At 38.2% G+C, this 23,731-nt stretch overlaps 1 protein-coding gene across 1 annotated transcript in view; it reads left to right on the forward strand.

The window, feature by feature from the left end:
- The window catches only part of cacna2d3 (calcium channel, voltage dependent, alpha2/delta subunit 3), an 84,009-nt gene that overhangs the window by 5,444 nt on the left and 54,834 nt on the right, over window positions 1-23,731 (forward strand). Inside the window, exons 2-5 of the mRNA XM_057846671.1 lie at window positions 11,991-12,208; window positions 13,204-13,285; window positions 17,297-17,521; window positions 18,760-18,876. Of these exons, the coding sequence (XP_057702654.1) occupies window positions 12,090-12,208; window positions 13,204-13,285; window positions 17,297-17,521; window positions 18,760-18,876 (543 nt within the window). The 5' untranslated portion in view covers window positions 11,991-12,089. The remainder of the gene's footprint in view (window positions 1-11,990; window positions 12,209-13,203; window positions 13,286-17,296; window positions 17,522-18,759; window positions 18,877-23,731) is intronic.

Consider the following 23,731-nt stretch of genomic DNA (forward strand, 5'->3'; position numbering starts at 1 on the left):
CAGTCATTTATAGGTTTTCATATTTTAATGAAGACAGCATGCAAACAATGACAGAAGGTGGAAAAATAAGTACATGAACCCTCTGCCCAACGAGACTTAAAGTGCATGTGACACAAAAAAAGCATGCTTATTTCATAATGCACGCGGTATTTTATGCTCCTGAATGATATGGACCGCTTGGATGTGTGTGGAAGTGATCGCTATATTTATTTAGTTTTTTGAATCCCGCACCATGAAAATGAGTGACTTCCGGCTTCGGTCTTGCATTGAGGAGGAGGGCGCTGTGACGTGTACGGGAGACGGTGCTCTCTTCACTATACAGCGTACTGTTGTGTATGAGGACATAGGATTCAGCGGATTTTGCGGATTAATACGTTTATTTTTCGCATCACGCCAGCCAAACGGCTGCAGAAAAATCATTCTGTATGAGGGAGAGGCGTATGCGCCTTTTTGGAGTTTCAAAAGGTTCCCATTCACCGTGGATATTGGCCAAAACAAGCCCCGACTACTGTGGGACCATTGGACTTACGAGGAAGTGAGTAAACATCTTGTTTAGTATTATGTCAAATATTAATACAGCTATTACAAAGTAAACACTAAAAACTTTCTTTAAATAAAGGACTACTTACGTTTCATCATTGATAGGCATGTAAAAAGCTCTCCTCATGCACATTAGCAGCACGTTAGCTGCACAACAACTGCAGCCACCCTCCTTCGGGGAACGAACTGTAAATTGCTCTCCGCCGGGCAGTTTGCCGATCCACAAAGACAATCGACAACCCACTCGTCATGTCAAATAATCCAGGCTAGTTATGTGTGATTTTCCGCTTCGAAGACTTTGAAACATCACTCAGTTGGGGTAGCATGTCGGCTAGCTGTTACGCCTCTTGGTTTGTTTACATTCTCCGAAGCCGGGGAAGGGAAATGACATATGTCCGATTTAGGTGTCAAAAAATATCGTACGGGAGGTGCGACAGTAAAGGTGAAGTCGACAGTTTTGACCATTATGGAGTAATTTTGCCATGTCGTCCTGAATAAATGCTTTTTATTATTTCATATTCCATTGAGCACAAGACTGTTATTTGTCATGACAATGCCATTTATTTAACAATTGGGGAAAAATACTTGGATAAAAAGAATATCCTGTAAAAATATTGGAGTAGAGAGACTGAAAGAATGACATTTTGCGGCTCTCTTCGTCGCGTTTTCCTCGTTCTGAATAATTCCCCCTCAATGGGCTGAATAGTAAAACCAATGAGCCCAGTCTCCCGCTGACGTCATCCACCTGTTGGGGACGCTAAAGCCCTATAATGGTAGGCGTGGCTAACCGGCAGATTAAAAGACTAATTTCTCGCCAGCTGCGCTTTGCTAAATTGTTGTATATAGTCGAATCGTCTCAAAATATGATTCTAATTCACATAATAATGCCATTTAAGACTTTTTTTCTCCTGTCGTATGCTCTTTAAAGAGCAATTGAAACCAAGTTTACCAAACAATTTAAGTCAGGTGTGTGCCTAATCACTGATGAGTGGTTTAAAGCTGCCCTGTCCACTATAAAATACACACCTGGTAAGAATTGTCTTGATGAGAAGCATTGTCTGATGTGCATCATGGCTCAGTCAAAAGAGCTGTCTGAAGACCTGCGATCAAGGATTGTTGATTTGTAAAAAGCTGGGAAGGATACAAAACCATCTCTAAAAGTCTGGATGTTCATCAATTGAAAGAGAAGTTGTCTACAAATAGAGAGAGTTTGGCACTGTTGCTTCTCTCCCAAGGGGTGGTCGTCCACCAAAGATGACGCCAAGAGTTCAGCGCATAATACTTAGAGAGGTAAAAAAGGACCCTAGAGTGTCTTACAGACTTACAGAAATCACTGGCACAGTCCAATATCTCTGTACACATCAACTATATATAAAACTATGGCCAAGAATGGTGTTCATGGGAGGACTCCACAGAGGAAGCCACTCTAAAAAAACATTGTTGCTCATCTTATGTTCTCAATAAGGCACTTGGCCACACCACAGGCGTTTTTGCAAAATATTTTGTGGACTGATGAAACCAAAGTTGAATTGTTTGGGAGTAACACACAACGTCATGTGTGGAGGAAAATGGAACAGCTCACCAACATCAACACCTCATCCCCACAGTGAAGCATGATGGAGGGAGCATCATGATTTGGGGCTGTTTCGCTGCTGCAGGGCCTGGACAACTTGCAATCATTAATGGAAGAATGAATTTAACTGTTTATCAGGATGTTTTGCGGGAAAACCTGAGGCCGTCTGTCAGACAGTTGAAGCTAAAAAGAGGATAAATGTTGCAACAAGTCAGTGATCCAGACAGTGATCCAAAACACAGAAGAAAATCAACTTCAGAATGGTATCAGAAGAACAAAATACACGTTCTGGAGTGGCCAGGTCAAAATCCAGACTTTAACCCCATTGAGAGGCTGTGGCATTACTTAAAGACAACAATTCATGCCAGACATCCCAGGAATCGGACTGAACTACAGCAGTTTTGTAGAGAAGAATTGGCCAAGATTAGTCCTGATCGATGTGCCAGACTGATCTGCAGCTACAGGAAGCATCTGGTTCAAGTTATTGCTACCAAAGGGGGGCCCAAAATATTTAAATGTGATGGCTCACCTATTTCTCCCCCCTTCTCTCATTGTTTGCATACTATCTTCATTAAAATGTGAAAACCTATGAATATTTGGGTGGTTTTAGTTAAAGCAGACAGTGTGTGTTTTACATCTGTGTGATTTTGACAAAGATCAGATCATATTTCATGGTGACTTTCCAAAATTCCAAAAGGTTTGGACACTTTTTCATACCATTGTAATTTGTTTCTTTTGTCAGCTTGTAAACAATGTGTACTTCTATAGCGCTCTATTTGAACCATAGCGGTATATGAACATCTCACAAATCACACTCACCCGGACGAGGTATCCGTAACCTTTAAGAAGTCAAAAGAGTCATTTCGACCCTGTTTTCACAGAAACGTTTTGCATACTTTACTTTCTGCCTCCAGACTCCTCTGGTACTTTTTAGCTAATCCTCCGCACTGCTCAGTTGTGATTTTGGGACATTCCTCAAGACATATTGTCTTTAAATCTTGAGTTATCTTTTGGTGTCCTTTGGTGAATCCTTTTCTTCAGTTCTTTCCACATATGGTCACTTGGATTTAAGTCAGGAGATTGACTGGGCCATTCCAACAGATGAATTTTTTTTTTTTTTTTTAACCATTTAAGAGGTAAGTTTTCCGTGTGTTTTAAATCATTGTCCTGCTGAAAGGTCCGGCTTTTTCTGATCTATATCATCCTGGTGGATGGCCGCAGGTTCATATCAAGACTTTCATGATACATGGCTCCATTCATTACTCCTTTAATTATATGAATTTAGCCAATACCATAAAATGAGAAATCACCCCATGCTATGATGCTTCCCGATCCAAACTTCAATGTTGGTATACTGTTGTACTTTTTGAGGGGAATTTGCATTGAAATTTCTTTTCCAAACATGGTGTGTAGTATGACAGTGAAAAGTTCAATTTTGGTCTTGTCTGATCAGACAACATTTTCCCAGTATCCTACAGGCTTGTCAAGATGCTGTTTAGAAAACTTTAAACGTGCTTAAACACGCTTTTTCTTCAGGAATAAAGTCATGTGGGTTGAGCGTCAATAGTGTCGTGGCTGCTGGAGTGTTTTGCCAACTGCTCTCTCAGTAACAATACCTGCCGCTCTAAAGTCTTTCTGCAGAGCTTTCAGGGTGGTCCTTGGCTCACTGAATACTCTTCGGACCATATTTCGTACTACCTAGTCAGAAATCGCATGTGGAGCTTCTTAACGTGGCCTTTTGATGATAAGGTGGTGCTTCTACTTGCGGGTAAAGGCCCCAACAGTGCTGACCAGTGTTGTTTTCGTCAGCGATAGCGACAACGACAAAATTTTGTCAACAAACACTTTTTCATGACGATGACGAGACGATAATGAGCTAAAAACGTGTTTTGGGAGATTAACACAAAATGAGACGAATGCCAGTTTTCGACTGACGAGAGGAGAACGAGATGAAAATGTCACGTGTTCGCAATGTCTGACATTTTATATGTAGTTAGCCTGCATCGTAGCAGTGTCTGGTTGTGTCACTCCTGACGTGCTATGCTTCTCCCTTCCTAGTTTACCAGTGTGTCGTCTCCAGTCTCCATGCAGGTTTGCACACACGGTATGATTTGTTTTCTTGGCCATAGAGTATATGCTTTAGCCTTTAAAAGCTCGGTGCTTAGTGATCATCACACACCAAATGTAACTCGCAGCATTAGCATAGCATTGGCGTTCAAGTTAGTATTAGCCTAATGCTAACAGCAAGTATCTCTTAAACTGTCAGACAACTTTTTTTTTTTTACATACAGTTCATGGCGTCCAGGTGGGTATAATTAATTGAACGTTATGTACTGTTTTCCTGCTGAGCGTGTATCATCATCAAGTTGGCAAATGGGCTGTGGTGATACGTTGTGGCTTTGAGTATTCCACAACAAGAAATATTGTATATATTGTCCAGAATATTAATAAGGGATTCATTTTGGCTGCATATCTTATCTTTGTAAAGGGGAGTTTATCTGTATGGCTGATTTACGGATGCTTAAAGAGCTTGGTGGATTTTGACAACATTTTACACAGTTGTACTTCATGTGTCTGGGAGTATTCTGAGATAGGCCTCCATTTAGTGCGGAAACTCCAAAAATTAGCATAGAAAATGCCAAGTTTCACTTTTTCACCCAAGCAACGCCAGGTCATCCTGTTCGATTAATCCATCCAGCATAAATAAAAAAAGAAGCATGGGGAAGCCCTGATTTAGAGGTTTCTTATGTGTTGATTTAACAAACCTTGGCCCCAACAACCCAGCACAAGTAGAATGCCCGCCGGGCCATACTGCTAGTAATAAATAAAGGAACTCTGATGAGGCTTTTGTAGAAAACATGTTGTAAATCATAAAACCTCCCTTGGGACACATAATGAGAGACATTTTGACATTTAGACCATGAAAAATATAACTTTGGAGCTATTCTTTTCACAGAAGCAATTATTCTCCAGGGTTTACCCTAGGATTTTTTGAAGCTGTGGTGGTGGTGGGCTGCATCGGAGTCGGACAGTGTGCCACGGCGAAATTGTTTCATATCATGATAAATAAGATTTTTTTTGCTATATTTCGAATGGTCAGAAAAATTGCTTTTTGAAAAAAATGTTTCATATGTACGTACGTACACTGTTATTTGTCCCAGACTCCACATCTACAGTGTATCACAAAAGTGAATACACCCCTCGCATTTCTGCAGATATTTGAGTATATCTTTTCATGGGACAACACTGACAAAATGACACTTTGACACAATGAAAAGTAGTCTGTGTCCAGCTTATATAATAGAGTTGATTTATTTTCCCCTTAAAATAACTCAAAATATAGCCATTAATATCTAAACCCTGGGCAACAAAAGTGAGTACCCCCTTTAGTGCTGCAACGATTAATAAATTAACTTGAGTATTCGATTAGAAAAAAATTATTCGAATTAAATTTTGTTGCTTCGAGTATTCGTTTAATGAAAGTGGCGCTGTAATGGTTTATTTTGAAAGTGATGGCATTTAGTTTTATTGATTAGGGTGGATACACTGCCCTTTGGTCTGCCTCTTTTCACACGGCTGAATCCAACTGCTCCCTGTTAAGACCAACGTAAGCTAAGTTTTTGTTTGAGCTAATGTTTTTTAATGCATTCAGAATTTAGTTTATAGGCATATTTAGCCATTTTGTGGGAATATGTGTCTGAACCATTTGTTAAAAGCATTGTAAAAAAAAAACAAAAATTTTTTTGCATAGTATAGCATTTAAGCTAGTGGACTTTTTCTATGTAAGTTAGCCAATTGTTCTTTTGTTGTACATAGATCCTCATTTAAAAAAAAAAAAAAATTATACCGTTTGAGGCTCAGCTCAGGTATTTTAATTTTTCCCTGTTCCTTATCCGATTACTCGATTATTCGAACTAACTAGTCCATCGAATAATTGACTACTAAAATATTCGATAGCTGCAGCCCTACACCCCTTAGAAACTATGTACATCCCTAAATGTCCAAATTGAGTATTGCTTGTCATTTTCGCAAACAGTTTGCCTACGGCATCAACAAAGCACATGGATTACTGGAACCATGTCCTATGGTCTGATGAGACGGGCGGGCTTTCTTGTGTACCGTCTTCAGATGAGGCTTCCTCCTGGGCTGACAGCCATGCACACCAATTTGATTTAGAGTGCGGCGTATGGTCTGAGCACTAACAGGCTGACCCCCCCCACCTCTTCAATCTCTGCAGAAATGCTGACAGCACTCCAGTAAAGAGTCACATAACATTTTGGAGGGAAAATGACAAGCAGTACTCAATTTGGACATTTAAGGATGTACGTAGTTTCTAAGGGGTGTACTCACTTTTGTTGCCAGGGGTTTAGCTATTAATGGTTATATTTTGAGGGGAAAATAAATTAACTCTATTATATAAGCTGAACAGACGACTTTTCATTGAGTCAAAGTGTCATTTTGTCAGTCTTGTCCCATGAAAAGATATACCTAAATATCTGCAGAAATGCGAGGGGTGTACTCACTTTTGTGATACACTGTAGTTTTGTAAAATGTTGACTGTTTGTGGTTTATTGTGTGACTCCACTCTCATTGTACTGCTTTATACAATGACAATGAAGACTTTCTGTTCTATTCTAGATGAGGTCTACTGTGAATGAAGTCCCCCGCCCTCCCCTCCACTCTCTTGCGAAATGGTGATGTTAAGCCCCCAGGATTTAACACACACACAGAGGTGTCCCATGTTTAACCTTCTAAGAGGGTTATGTCCAATCAAGTCAAGACAGAGATTACAACTGTTTGGGTTGAGAGTTCAACGACGTGCTGTGTTAAATCATGACGGCACCTTTAATTGTCATTCGCCACAGTCTAACACTATGTTTTATAACATTTTACACAGAATTGATGTCATGTGTGCATCTGTGTGACTGTGAAAAACAGTCAAGCAAGTTGTTAGATTTCAGTTTTCATACAGTTCCGACAAATTGCACTTTTGTGTCACTTTATTTTTTTTTACTTTTACAATAGATCAAAAGACTGAAAAGAATTTGCTCAAGGACACATGGGCAGGTGTGAATTAAGGACTCGCTTCAGTTTCATGGCACCGAAATGCTTTATTGGACACTTAATTAAAGCATCGGAGCAGTCAGCATTGTGAGGTCACAACGATCCAAGCACCTTATCGCCACATTCCAGACAGTTCGGGGCTCCTCACAACTTTGATGTACGACGCAATTACTAAACTAATAAAAGCTTCAGGTTGAAACACTACTGCTTGTAGTGGTTGTGCCAGTAGTGGTTGAGGTCACTGGTCATGTGCCAAAAAATTGGACATTATTCATGCTTGAGAATATGCACAGGTTTGCATTGATGATTCTTGTGCCTCATTCTTTGGAGGTAAGAAATACAAACGACACGCATACACACATACTTACTTACATACATACAGTATATACATACATTCATACAATATGAAGCTGAGTGGATTTTTTGTGTGTGTCTTTTTGTCATTCTGCAAACAAAGGCGGATATCCGGGGGGTGGACACGTGTCTCTCCCAATAATTTGGGACACATTGTTTTGGAGCTGTAGACTGAATTCAAAGTGAAATCTCTTCAGTTCTAATTTTAGTCGCGCAATAATGTGCTATTTAAATAATAAAATCTTTCTCTCACTCCTCCCTTCTCTGAAAATGTTTTCGTCTACACCACACGGTAGGGCCTGAAATCTGTAGCATCTGCCCTCAGCATAAGTGGCTATAGCGCACTGCTGCAAGATCAGGTGAGACATCCACTCACAAACACAGACAGTCTCACAAGTTTTAAAACCTCCCATGAACTAAAATCTTGAGAGTTTCAGATTGTCTGCATCATTTCTCCTACATTGTTCAAAGGTCTACTCTCCATTACTGAATGCTGTTAATTAAACTAAGCTAAAAGCTAATAATAGCTAAGCATAAGGTGATAGTTACAGACAGAGAGAAGAGAGGAGCTGCATGTAATTATATACAGTATTTCTGTCACTCTAAAAGGCACAGCATTTTCACACGCAAGGTAGAGAACAAATCAAATTTTCTGAATATAGCATTCAATGTCTTCAATAAAAAGGTGAATTTTTAGTTAAAGGCTTTTCACAAAGAGTGAAATAAAGTAATAATAATAGCATAAGCCCAAAAAAAAAAAAAAAAGGCCAGATGCTGTGTGCATCCTTTATAGGGCAAAGTAGGAACTGTATTTGGTTACTCAAGGTAAAATGTGTGTATCTTATATACTATAATGTAATGATATACAGTCACTGTGTATAGTACTTATCCTGTTCTGGTAAACAGTGGAAGTGTAGATTTTCCCAGCTGACTTTGGGTGAAAGGCATCACCAGTCAATCACATGTATAGCGTATGTATACAGTGAAAGACAAGACAACTATTCACCCTCATACTTGCACGCTTTTTCAGTGAGTGGGACACAAATTCATGCTGCCTGCACAATGAACCAATTCAGCATCACAGACTAATACAGGCTGTTAAGTTTACATTTATATATTTTCTATTTCAAAGTTAAAAAAAAAAAAAAGTTATTTAAAAAAAAAAAAAAAAGTTAGTCATGGGGGTGCTGGAAGCTATCCAAGATGACAATGGGCAGGACGTGGCGTACGCCCTGAACTGGTTGCCAGACAATTGCCAGGCAGAATTGGGCAATGCTCTTACAATGCATATTTTGGGGGGGATCTGGGAGAACACTACTGTAGAATACCAGTAGAGGCAGGGAGAATGCGAACTCCAATAGGAAGGCTGGAGCCCAGGATTGAACCCTTAATCTTGGATTATGTGAGGTGAACATGCTATATCCAACGTGCTAAACAGAAGCAATGGTGCAACAATGATTTTCAGGGTTTTCTTTTCAAGATTCAATCGCTTTATTGTCAATTCTTCATATGCAAGCAAAATGAGTCAGTGTTTTTGTCTTTTTTTTTTCAGTGGGATCCAACCAAAATCCAAGAGACATGAACTCACACATATCACCTCCAAACCTCCCTGCAAGCCTCTACTACAGTGATCCATCGCTACTTCTCGCTTTAAATACAGAAAAGCTGTCCCGGGCCGATCACGTAGTCTCACTCTCCCTCCTTCCCTCCCTCTCCCTGCTCTTTGTTGGTCAGGCAGTGCACTGGAGTTGCTTATTAAAGTTAACTATGATGGACAGACATTTAATGTTCTTCTAATCTTGCCACAGATGACTGGAAGCATAAGCATCAAGGCGCTGCATGCATCAGTCATCGTTTAACTTGGTAAACAGTTGCTGTGGCAAGTGTGTGTAAGTATGCAGCTTGAGCAGACTGGAGTGGACTCACTCAATGAAGCATTTAATAAAGACAAACATTTTTCTACTCTATTCTTGTTTAAAAATAATTCGCTGGGACAGTAACATGTTTAAGACTTATAATTATTGCATTTGAAGTGCTTAAAAACCATTTCTTAAAATATATATACTAGTATATATATACATACACAAGTTTTTATTATTATTATTGTTATTATACTTTGGGGGAAAAAAGTGAAAAAACGTGTCTTACATGTCCCTTTCCAATGCTAAATCTGAATAAATACATTGAAAACACGTTAAAAAAATTTTTTTTAATTGCGGGATCCTTCGCGGTTTTTCACTTATCGCGGCGGGTTCTGGTCCCGATTAACCGCGAAAAACGAGGGATCACTGTTATCAGACAACACATGCACATAAAAATTAATATACATTTATTTACATACACTTTATATACAGGTGTCTTAAAAATGTATACACCCTTTAGCAGTTGTTCTTCATGGATTTTTTTTGTAGGTTAACCCATTGAATCAATGATCGATGATGGCAGCAGCCAGACTTAACTTTGAAGAAAGAAAATTCATTCTCCAATGCTACTGGAAGTATAAATGGAGTTCAAGTGTGAACGTGTCAAGTTATTAGCTGCAAAAGAGTGTATACATTTTTTGGGACAACCTATATATGGCATAAAACACTCAGGTGACTTGAAGTTCTGCTCTGAGACCCCCAATTTAGCCGAATTTCAAAATTGTCCGATGTGCATGTGGATCATTGGGAACAGGAGGGCATTTTTAAAAAAATTATATATATATAGATATAGATAGATAGATAGATAGATAGATAGATAGATAGATAGATAGATAGATAGATAGATAGATAGATAGATAGATAGATAGATAGATAGATAGATAGATAGATAGATAGATAGATAGATAGATAGATAGATAGATAGATAGATAGATAGATAGATAGATAGATAGATATACACACACATATATATATATATATATATATATATATAATATATATATATATATATATATATATATATATATATACATACATATATACAGTATAGATATAGATATATAAAATAAAAAATTAAACAGCGAAACCCTAACTGGAGGTGAGAGCAAGAAAAAGCATAATTAAAGATGTCATGATTTCAACAAGATATTATTGCGTACTTACCTTGTTTTGATCCAAAAACTCCATGTAGCATGTATCACCGAGTGTTAAGACACAGTTGTGAATGGCCACATGGAACTTTTTTTTTTCTCTCTCTCTCTCTCTGTTTGGATCGATTATTTATCATCTAACATATCAGAGAAAATACGACAATAACAAAAAAAAATACAATTCAGTGATAGTTATGAAGTAGATATCCGTGACATTTACAGACACCATTTTTTTCATTGTGACGTAATTTGTTAAAAAAAAAAAATATGCGCTTGAATAATTTTTTAAAGTCTTTTTTTTTTAAACTAAATATTAGACATCAATTAATTATTCTAAGCTGAAAACAAGAGACATTTTAGAATAATAAATATTAATTAATTATCTTTGTTTTATGTCTGTGTTGAAATAAAAGCGGTTATGGGACGTCTGTAAACGGGGTCTCCAGGGTAAAAAGGATCAATTAAAAATAATTTGGTGGCTTAATGCACTCTGCTACGGTAGCATATAGACATATTGTTCCATCAAACACAACAGTTCTTTCGGTTTAAAATACAGCAGTTTATGTTAAAGAGGGGTGCAAGAGCAGAAACTGCTTTTTCAGTCTTGTCTGTGTTTTCCGCCATATGTGTATGTATGTATGTATGTTTGTTTGTATATATATATTGCCCTGCGACTGGGTGGCAACCAATTCAGGGTGTACCCTGCCTACTGCCCGTAGTTAGCTGGGATAGGCTCCAGCACCTCCAGGACCCAAGTAAGGAAAAGCGGCATGGAATATGAATGAATGAATATATGAATATATATGTATATATACCGATATGTATAAATATATATGTATGTATATATATATATACATATAGATAGATAGATAGATAGATAGATAGATAGATAGATAGATAGATAGATAGATAGATAGATAGATAGATAGATAGATAGATAGATAGATAGATAGATAGATAGATAGATAGATAGATAGATAGATAGATAGATAGATAGATAGATAGATAGATAGATAGATAGATAGATAGATAGATAGATAGATAGAAATAATTTCCCAAGTAACCACAAAGTTAAGTATTTCAATGGCCACATGCACATTGTCTTAATTGTTTTTCATCTATAATGTGATGTCCCAAATTATTATTGTATAAATGCATGTAAATGTTTTCGCTTTCCCAGCTCTTTGGGGTGAATAAAGCTGAATTAAAAAGCTCTCTCTCTATTTCTCTCTCTCTCTCTCTCTCTCTCTCTCTCTCTCTCTCTCTCTCTCTCTCTCTCTCTCTCTCTCTCTCTCTCTCTCTCTCTCTCTCTCTCTCTCTCTCTCTCTCTCTCTCTCTCTCTCTCTCTCTCTCTCACTCTCTCTCTCTCCCTCCTCCATAACGGAGACTGTCTATCACAGAAGAATAACGTAAGCCCAAGAAGAAGGCTAGCCGGGGGTCCCGCGGTCCCCATTGCCGGTGCTGGGATCCCTTTTGGTTCTGAACATGATGTATTTTCAACGCACATGTAGCATCCTCAGCCTGCCGCTGTGCATCTTGGCTGGGGTCAGCGTGCTACTATTGCAGGCGGCGGCGGCGTCCCAGCAGGGGATCCCTCTGTCAGTGTGAGTGTCCAGCGATTCTGGCGGGAGATGTCGATTTAATTGAAAAGAAATGTTGGATATATTGTGCCAGTATTTGCGAACACGCAACTTGAATGATAAGGGCACGGTGCATTTATTTACATGTTAAAATAAATTGGAAAACGCATGAGTACAAGAGCGAATTTCAGTGTATCGAAAAACCGTTTTTGTTCATGTTATTATTATTTTATATATTAATGAACTGGGTTGCTGGAAGCATGTTCTCTCTTTTATCATGGTATAATTTTACACAGAAACGAAAAAGAAGGTGTGGGGTTTTTCGTTTTGATTGCTTTTTCCAATCATGAAGTAGATGTTAACAAGCGTTTTACAAAGATTAACAACTTTATTTCGATGATTATTTTTCTTCCAGAGGCTTTCAAATTTTATTAATCCAAGAAAATGATATGAGATGAAGATATTAGATATTTAAAATTCGTTAAACTCTGTCAAATAGTAAAATGCCAGTGGTGTAAATTGATTTATTGCAAATTTAACGCATTCTGCATACTTTGCAAAAAAGTCTTCAACTGTAGTGCTATTAAGGTAAAACGTTTTGATCTTGATGAAAATGAGAAAAAGAATATCCATATTTTTGTTAAACATTTTTTTAGACAAAAAATAGGTAAATAATATATTTTTATACATCATAGACGTTACATATTTTGACTACATTATTACATGCATTAATTGAGTGAAATTGTAATTTTGCATTCTTTTCAGCTGGCTGCAGTTAATCAAAAGTGAAATTTCTTACTGGTGCTCCAAAGGCTGTTCCCAAATTAATAGAGCACATTATCATAGATTTTGATCAAGATGCAAGCTGTATTTGTCAACGAGGTTGAATGTCAGGACATGCGCGATTATTTCTTTGTTTTTGCAAGGTTTTGGGGGACTGAGAATATGGCATTTGTATGTTTAAATTCACTTTAATAATGTGTTGTGGGAAATGTCTTAATATTGTTTCTGTTTTTCAGTGTAAAACTATGGGCTTCAGCTTTTGGTGGCGAGATCAAATCAATTTCTGCCAAATATTCTGGATCCCAGCTGCTACAAAAGGTTTGTATGACTTTTCAATATACTTGTTTTCTTTGTGGTCATGCAGCGGCACAGTTGGGCACTGTCACGCTGATTTCCATTTCTGATGCTTCTCTCTCACAGTGTGAATGTGTGTGTGTGCATGTGTGTGTGTAACATGCACTTCATATGGCCCATTAACCATGGCCCTGATTTTGCCCTCCTGTCCTCATCCCTCCCATGAACTCCCTGGAGTCTTAAGCCTCAACCTCTTGGATATGAATGTGACAGGGAGGCAGATTGAATAACAAAGTGTGGTGTTGAGGCTGATCATTTGGTATACAAAGGGTTGATATACTGTATTAAGAAGCTATTCAACAAAGACAGGTCGTAAGCACTCTTATGATGGGTTAGTGTCAATTTGGATTTGAACCTGAGAGTTCATAGTTGGAGAGGGAATATATTGAAGAGGCCAGTACAGGATAAACAAACAAACAAAAAAATCTGTTTGATCGGCCTACACATTACTATTCTTCTATTACTAACTTAATTTTTGTGAACCTTCCTTCTGTTTGTGCTCAAAATGTATTGCCTTCCATACTTACGACTACCAATTATACTACAGTAAGTTCCAGTCTGCAATGCACAGTTGCTTTTCTGCAAACACATTTTTAAGGTGACCCTCTAAAACGGTAACTCAATTTGTTTAAATAATTTGTTTGAATAATTTTTTAAGGTTCCTTTCAATCAGATGTTTTTCTAAATCCTGATTTAAAACCAATTTAAATGTGTATAATTGCTCTCCTCATTTGTGTTGGTCTTTTCTCACAAGGAATCGCTGTGTTTAGTTTTCTCAGCTAGCGTTTTACAAGTTGTTATTCAATGAGCTAACTTCTGTTTTGTTTGTGCTGCATTGTGAAGAAAACTTCATTATTTCTAGACAAAAGACCCTGCTCAATTCTCATGCAGGGGTGTGCCCAAGGCTATAATACATGAATTAAAGTGGGTACAACGGGTTTATGAACCAAACCATTATTGTGCAATTACTGTGTTAGTTTGCAATTGAATATAACAAGTGGAACATTTACTTAGTGGAGTGAGGTGTGGGAATGTGAAAAGAATAGTCAAAAATATTGTGTGCTTCAAAACCTCTATTGTAGCACCTTATGTAAACTTTTATTTGTTTTATTTCTGACATCTTGTTCAGCTGTCAGGCATCTTAACTCTTTCAGGAACAGTAGTACAGTGAACAGCATTTGAAAGACTGACACTTGCGACTTTAGCCCTTTATAGAGCACATAACTGTTTTTGGTCAGACTTATATATTAGCAATTATAATACTTTTATTCGAAAACTTTTAATCATTGTTCTATTTTCATTTTGTTTTTGTTTTTTATAATCAAAAAGGGTCGCATAAACGGTCATAGAAAATACTTGGGTTCAATTAAAAGCAACACAGCAGACTACACGAAAGGCATCAATAGATGAATTGGAATGCTGAAAAGGAAAACGATCAAGCTAAACAACATTTGGAAAACAGAACATTAAGCAATGCTCTGAAACTCAAGATACTGAGGAGCCTCATTTTTACAGTGATAACATACGGTGCAGAAGGATGGACCATCAAAGAGAAAGAGGAAAAGAAATACATGCAGCAGAAATGTGGTTTTACCAAAGACTATACTGAGAGTCAGTTGGAAAGAAAGAAGAACAAATTTAAGCATTCTCAAAGAACTAAACATCAAGTGACAACTTCTACCAACAATAATTGAAAAGAAAATGTCTTACTTTGGACACATAAGTAGGAATAGAAAGTGCACTATGATGAGAGACATAATTCAAGGAAATGCAGAGGGTCGACGTAAAAGGGGAAGACCAAGAACATGGACAACATCAAGAAATGGAGTAACATCACAATACAAGAAGCTTTTAGAAAGGCAGAGGATAGAAAAACCTGGAGACAGTTAACCAAGGAGGCAGCACGGTCAACCAGTGACGACGTGGACGCTGGATAGAGAGAGAGAGAATCATAAAGACATTTATGAATTAATACAATGTTAATTAAAACTAAATTAATGAATACACACTGATCACAGCCCCAAATGACACTGTAAAGTTGAGTTTTTTCCCATAGTATTTAATCTATTGCATGCCATAAGAAGGATAGACATCCAATTTAACTGGGAAAACTGGCTGTGAATGCTCATGTTTCGGTGACATTGATGGCATTCGTTCATTCGCCCTACCCTGTCAAAATGATTGGACGTTTAGCGCCGTCAATGGCAGCCAGTGAGCCAAATTAGTGCCCTATACAGGGTATCCGTGGGGTTTTAAAACGTCTAAAAAAGAACGTGAAAGGTCTTAAAAATCGATTGACTTTACTTGTATTTAGAACATGCATAAAATTCAGTCTCGCTTTTAAATGTTTTGATTTTTGGGGATGCTATAACATACCGTAATTTTCAGACTATAAGCCACTACTTTTTCCTCATCATTTTGATTCCTGCGGTTTATAATCCAGGGCGGCTTATTTGTTGATTTATTTGGGTTAATAGGTAACACTTTATTTGACAGCGGCATCATATGACTACAATAAGACCGTCATAATTGTGACATGACACTATCATTGGCATTAATGAATGCTTATGACAGATGTCATTAAGTATCATCCTGCAAATTATGTCACTAACTCCATTTATGTCCAGCTCGGATCTTTTACATTTATTCAAAAGTGAGATCATTTGCCGGATGACACAAAATCACATTCATTAATGCTCATGGGAATGTAATGTCATATTTATAATGGTATTATGACAGTGTAATAGCGCAATTGTCAAACAAATTTTCACCCAATACCAAAAAAAGCAATTAATGAAACAACTGGAAGAATAACTGAAGAAATAATTAGCACAGAACATGAATTTTGATTGATATATACATCTGTAGCGCTGCAATGCATGCAAGAGGGCATGTTGGACGACAACAGTGTTAACAGCAGGTGGCAGCAGAGGTTGACTGGCTCCCCAAGGGTGCAGTGATGGCCAAATGAACCTTCTTGAAGCAATGAAGCTTTGCTGACAATTGGTTCAAAACTACATGGTGGTTCATTTGTGATTATGACTTATGTCTTATAATGCCGCTGTCAAATAAAGCATTATCGGTTAATATATTTTGGTGTACCACATAATAAATACCACATAATACAGTGAGAACAGCTGTGGCTTATAGCCCAGTGCGGCTTATCTATGAACAAATGCTGTTTTTGTGTCAAATTTGGTGGATGGTGGCTTATAGTCAGATGCGCCTTATAGTGCGAAAATTACGGTATCTACAAAGCGGAGCTACCTCTGCTGCTCAGTCAGACTTTATCAAACACTACCAACTATTGCTGTGCTTGCGCAGTTGTGTGTTGACAGCTTAGTTGGCATAGTAGCGGAGAAAACTTTAAACAGAACCGAATTACAGTACATGCATCCATGGGTAAGTGGCCAATGGCCATTGGCTGTAGAGTTAACAAGTCTTGAGTCACAACAGACAAATTCCTGGGGTTCCAGTTAGGAATCATTTTGTATTGCATTGTATTGTGAAAGAGCTGTGAATGGATTCATATACTTTGCAAGTAATTCCCGGCCTCCAATTTTCCTTCAAGTCTTTTGTGCTTTTTTCCAGTATCGATGTGAGATTGGTCTTAATTGTATTCACTGTGGTCTTAAAAAAGTCTTAAAGAGTCTTAATTTTGGCTTGTTGAAACCTGCAGAGATTGTGCAGTAAGGGTTAAGAAAAAAACATATTTAGTGCAGGAAAGGGTTAAAGTAGCTGACAAGGACTTTTGACTAACAATAATATTCTTCTTTCGTTGCTGTAGTAAAGGCTGGCTATTTTTTTTTTTCAGCTGCACAATATTGAAATGTATCTGTTGTTGTGCTTTCAAATAAAACAAAAATCTCACATTTGATTTTCAAACGTAATTCATGTAAATGGCCATGCGGAAAGTGTGGCAGGGTTTACTTACATCATGTAATAATCCTCTGCTTTCTAACTCATTGTTTTTAGGAACTGTGGGCTATCACCGCTCCACGTCCAGGGAGCAACTCCAGCTCCGAGGCCTCCTCCTCCCCTTCCAAAGTCAGCAGCAGGATTAATTCTCGTCTCTCCGCTGCATGTCCTGGAGGGTGGGAGGAAGGCGGAACCACCAGAGTGAATCCACGCCGATATGGCGAGAGCATCCAGACGGCATTTCGAAAGCGACTACAGGCTCAGAACCAACCTTGCCCTGAGGTGAGGAGGCATTTACTGTACGTGGACAAATATGCATTTTCAGGAATATTTGATGAGCAGATATGCCCTCTGGATTTTTCCCATCTTTGTGTGGATGAATGTAAGCAGTTTGCCTGCACTCCTGCTCATGGAGGCATGTGAAGAGCAAGTCAGCACAAAGCAGCAAGCTGTGAGGAAAGTGAAAGGGTCGTTTGGCACTGGTCATTAAGGCTGATCATTAGTTGCTTCTATGGTGAAGTGTGCGCTCTCACTAAGAGCTCAGAAAAGGAAGAAACACAGTGGGCTGGTTCAGCCGCTAGGGCTCACTTCACCACGTGCCATTGTTTTGATCAATAATCATGATCGGTGCTGATTGTTGATGGATGGCACTTATTCTCATCTTGATGCTGGGAGGAGGCAGGACTGCGTGTGGGGGGAGCACTGGGTGCTGAGGCGAGGAGGACAGGCGTGAAATGAACTGTTCTGCTCCACTGCAAGCCCGCACTCCTCCTTTCAGTAGGTAATTTGTCGCCTCATGTACTAGTGTGTGTGTTTTTGTGTGGGCCTAATCCGCAGTGTGTTTGAATGAGCTACAAGCAGCTGCGGCTGTGTTTATCTTTTGATAGCGTTACTGGAGGTGTGTGTTCGGGAGGTGTGTGTGTGCCTGTCAGGTGAGGGATTATGTAATGTTATATTCCTCTAAACTGTGGCGAGCGTCCTGTATCAGGGGAGGTCCAGTGCATCTGGCGGAATCAGCATTATTTGGGCTGTAGTTCATTACCCAGAATCGGCCAGCCTTGACACATTATTATCTTTCTCCTCTGTCCTGACTCATTTCAATTACACTCTTACCATGCGTAGCTTTTTGGACGCAGCCCCGCCTTTCCCCAGCCACCCAACTTGGCCGTCTCCATCCAATCAGACAGAAGGAAGCGGCGTGTGAAACCAATGCCTGAAAACAGATAAAGACCATCAATCATCTTGTGTCGCACTCTGGGTCTTATCCGCCGTTCATCAGAGACTAGCTTCCTGCATCTTGTACAAGAGCATGTGGAGGCCTTTAATCCTTGCTTAAGAATTTCCCAAGATGCTTCAATGAGAAAGAAAGCTTTGACATGTCACGGGTGTAATGATATTCTTTTTTTTTTTGTTCTTGACTGGCCCAATTGGACATCTATTTAACTGGCTTGAACATGTGGATCTGACTGCCTCTAAAAGGAGCTTTTACTCTGCTTCTGTTGCCACTTGTTTGTTTTCAGAAGTACAAGCCACCAGAAAAATCAGTCAGAGTGGAAGAAATCGATGGTGTGAAGTTGGTAAAAAACCTGGCGGTGAAGATGGAGGAAATGTTCCGCAAAAAAGCAGATGCCACCAGGGTAAGCCAGGTTATTCCAGGAATATAAAGTTTTTTGTTTTGTTTTTAAATGGGAACAGCGGACTTCTCACTGAGTCACTACACGTGTCAAACAGATAAACCGCAGCTCTTTAAAAAATTTTAACACATCATAGGAAAATAACAAGTGGCGTCACCCGGGGAGGGACTTTAAATCCTCTCTTCGTGAACAGAAGTTTGTCACTTTTTTCCCTTCCCATTCTGAAAAGCAGGCATTCCACACCATGGTTTATCAGTGGGCCATTTTACGTGTCCGAGAATTATTATTGAATAATTAGAAATTTATCTTTGTTCATGTCAATCACTTTAATGCTCTGCTTTTACACCACAACATACCTACGCAGCCACCTGTTGCCACTTATAAACTACACAGTGGTATGAAAAAGTATCTGAACCTTGTGGAATTTCTAACATTTCTACATAAAATTGCCATCAAATGTGATCTGATGTTTGTCAAAATCACACAGATGAAAAAAACAGTGTCTGTTTTAACTAAAACCACCCAAATGTTAATAGGTTTTCAATTTTTAATGAGGATGGTATGCAAACAATGACAGAAGGGGAAAAAATAAGTAAGTGAACCATCACATTTAGTATTTTGTCAATTCAATCTTCCATCAATGATTGAAAGTTGTCCAGGGCCTGAGTCAGCAAAGCAGCCCCAAGTCATGATGCTCCCTCCACCATGCGTCACTGTGGGGAAGAGGTGTTGATGTTGGTGAGCTGTTCCATTTTTCCTCCACACATGACTTTGTGTGTTATTCCCAAAACAATTCAACTTTGGTTTCATCAGTCCACAAAATATTTTGCCAAAACATCTGTGGAGTGCCTTTTTGTGAGCATTAAACGAGCAACAAAGTTTTTTTCAGACAGCAGTGGCTTCCTCCGTGGAGTCCTTCTATGAACACCATTCTTGGCCATAGTTTTACATATAGATGATGTGTGCACAGAGACATTGGACTGTTCTAGTGATTTCTGTCAGTCTTTAGCAGACACTCTAGGGTTCTTTTTTACCTCTCTGAGTATTCTGCGCCATTCTTACACAACTTCTTTGACTGTCGATTGATGAACATCTAGACTTTTAGAGATGGTTTTGTATCCTTTCCCAGCTTAAAACAAATCAACAATCCTTGATCGCAGGTCTTCAGACAGCTCTTTTGACCAAGCCACGATGCACATCAGACAATGCTTCTCATCAAGGCATTTCTTACCAGGTGTGTGTTTTATAGTGGGCAGGGCGGCTTTAAAAAAAACTCATCAGTGATTGGGAACACACCTGACTTAAAATGTTTGGTAAAAATTGGTTTCGATTGCTCTTTAACTCTCTTTAGGCAGAGTGTTCACTTACTTATTTCCCGTCTTTCTGTCATTGTTTGCATTCTATCCTCATTAAAATATGAAAACCTATAAACGTTTGGGTGGTTTCAGTTAAAGCAGACACTGTTTTTTCATCTGTGTGATTCTGACACAAATCAGATCACATTTGATGGTGATTTTATGCAGAAATGTTAGAAATTCAAAAAGGCTGAGATACCTTTTCATACCACTGAACAGTTGTGCAAATCAACTCCTCTGGGCATAGTTTGAGGAAATGCAGTGTCATTTATTCACTAGATGATGGTTAATTTGAAAATTGAAAAAGTAGATTGATGTCCTGTGGTCACCTTATCAGAGGCCTGAGCTGCAGCAGCCTGACTGCGACCTCTGCACAGACGCTTCTTAAGAGGCTGCTGGGACATGATAATGTTTATCTCAGGATGCCTGTGCCACAATTCTTCCTGTAAATTGCACTCTGAGAGGAGGCTAGATATGGTAAACATGAGTCCCAGAGATGTTTCAACATATGGAAGTTTTATTCTGAAAATTTAAATAAAGCCAAACCACATTTCAGTCATTATTTTGGGAAAAAAATGGTAATACAGTAATACAGTAATTAAATTGGTTATAATTTGGTTGCTTTTACAACAACCGCTGTCATGTAGGATTTCCCAATGAGGTCAATTGAATGCGTGCAGCAAGCCTCAATTGTGTTAATATAGCAGTTATTTTGACACATGTGATGGATGTTAATTACCTGCTGGCTGAATTTCCCTGAAAACACAGAGCCAAGCACATTTGTCGAAGGGGAGTTATAATAGAGGTGACTGCCGCTCGGCGCGCTGCGTGACATCCTACGCCCACCTCCCCCCATCAATCACTGCACACAGCTTCTCCTTTGTTGTGGGTCACTTTTTACACTAAGGGATAAACTGTTTGGGAAATTGGTATTCATATATTACCGGACACCAGGGTTGCAAAGTGAAGTGCAAATAGCAACTTTGGGGGAACCCTTCGAGCACCCCTGAAGAGACCAATTTAACAACGCAACCTTTATTGTGATTCAACAATACAGTATTATGATGCATTTTAGGCATGGGCAATTATTAAGTGAAAATTAAAAAGAAGTGAGCAGATAAGTAGTATTTGTATAGATAATTTATTTTTGTATGTGCTTCAACTGTACTGTGCTCTACTTAATGACGTGTCAATTTAACAACTCCATATTGACTCCTCCAACTGTGCTAATTGCAAGTTTTTGCTCAATTTTGGTATCCTAATTATGATGCCGTGCTATGCTGTTGTACACTAACAGGGCAGCGCGATAAAAAAGAGAAAAGAGCTCCCAGTAGTTACAACAATGGTATTCAGCATAATTATAAATTATATTTTTGAATAATTTTTTAAATGATATCTTATATATTTGCATTTATAACATATTCTATATGTGAATCTGATCTTTGGGACAAAAAACAGCAATACTGTGCTAAAAATATATAAATACCTTATCCATTAATTGAGTTGCTCTCATTACCACGCAATAAAATGGCCGCTGCAATCTATTGCAAAATAAGAATAACATTAATTTTCATCACATTCCACACAAATTACATAATTATTCAAAATAAGTTACAAGTCTGAAAGGAAACTGTTAATTTTCAACTGTTACATTACATTTGACTTCTGGGGTTAAACACTATTTGAAAAAAAAAAAAAAACACTACTTGGGCAGTTTTTTTTTGTTTGTTTGTTTGTTTGGTTTTTTTTTTTCTTTTCGCTATTTACATTGTAGTGTAAAACAAAGTAAAACAAGGTTGGCTTAAATATTGTGAGTAATCAAAATGCTGTGACGTACATACTTTTCAGCATTTTCATTCCCATTTCATCGTTTTGAGGCAATAACACCCACCTCTACTAGCATTGAATAATCATGCTTCTCTGCCATTGACGGCGATAGATATCCAATCCAATTTGACTGGGGGGCCAGTCATAATGGATTAGACGTCCATCGTCGTCAACGGCAGCCAAAGAGTTAATCGATTATTATGTCCCCTAGTGCTTATTACTTTTGGATGTAAATATGCTGATCGACACAATAGCGTTGAAGTGACAATGTCAAAGTTTTTCTGGAAGATCACATTTGCATCCTATCAGACTTTTCCTACCAGGGACTAGACACCACAAATTACAGGGCTGTTTCTTTACATCCACAATTTTCCTAAATTCTGGAAAAATTATTCAACAACACATTAGATAAATTCATAAGTAACTATAACTTACTTTTACAGTCAGTATGGATTAAGGGCAAACAGTTCAACATCACTAGCTTGAGTAGAATCAGTCGAGGAGATCACTAACGCTGTTGATCACAAATTACATTCAGTTGGAATATTCATAGATCTTAAAAAAGCATTTGACACCAGTAATCATGACATTTAATCAATAAAATGGAAAAGTATGGGATCAGGAGAGAGGCACTACACTGGGTGAAGAGCTATTTAAGTAACAGAAAACAAGTTGTGAAGTTGGGTAACTATTCAGCCTCTTGCTTGGACATTGCTTGTGGCGTCCCCAGGGTTCAGTGTTAGGTCCAAAACTGTTTATTCTTTATATAAATGACATATAGAAAATTTCAAGAATACTAGAATTAGTTTTATTTGCAGATGCAACAAGTATCTTTTGCTCTGGGGGAGATTTACATGGGGTCCTGGGGAAGGTTTCTGATGAAATTTGCGAACTAAAACATGTTTTGACAGAAACAAATTATCATTAAACTTAAGTAAAGCCCAATTCATGTTATTTAGCAGATACAATAGATATAGCCGAGTATAAATACAGATAGATGAGGTGAATATTGACAGGGTCTATTAAAACAAGTTTCTTGGGGTAGTTATTGATGAGAAGATTGATTGGAAAACTCATATAAAACAGACAAAGTATCAAAAAGCATTTCAGTGCTGAATAAAGCAAATCACAGTCTTAACAATAATTCACTCTACATTCTATACAGTTCTTTATTCCTGCAATATATACACTACTGTGCAGAGGTCTGGGGTAATCCCTCTAAATATGCAATAAATTCACTATCCATTTTACAAAAAAAGGCCATAACAATAGTGCATAATGCTGGTTATAGGGATCATACAAATACAGTGCTGCTCGAAAGTTTGTGAACCCCACAGCGATGGTCAGATTTTTTGTAAAAAATAACTAAAATAACCTTATTAAATGTTAAGTTATACCCAAATCCACAATACTGACATTCCAAATAATGGACTGAAACAAAAGAAATAGTTATATTGTCATTCTTTATTTAACAAAAGTGGTTGATTTAAGAAAAACTCAGATATCATGTGTGCAAAAGTATGTGAACCCCTTCAGTTAATAGGATATTGCGCCTCCTTTTGCAGAGATTACCTCAACCAAACGGTTTCTGTAGTGACTAATCAGCCTCTCACATCTACTTTGGGGGATTTTTGCCCATTCTTCCTTGCAGAACGCAGTCAGTTGAGAGAGGTTTG

The sequence above is a fragment of the Corythoichthys intestinalis genome, chromosome 9, assembly GCF_030265065.1.
Source record: "Corythoichthys intestinalis isolate RoL2023-P3 chromosome 9, ASM3026506v1, whole genome shotgun sequence".
Classification (NCBI taxonomy): domain Eukaryota; kingdom Metazoa; phylum Chordata; class Actinopteri; order Syngnathiformes; family Syngnathidae; genus Corythoichthys; species Corythoichthys intestinalis.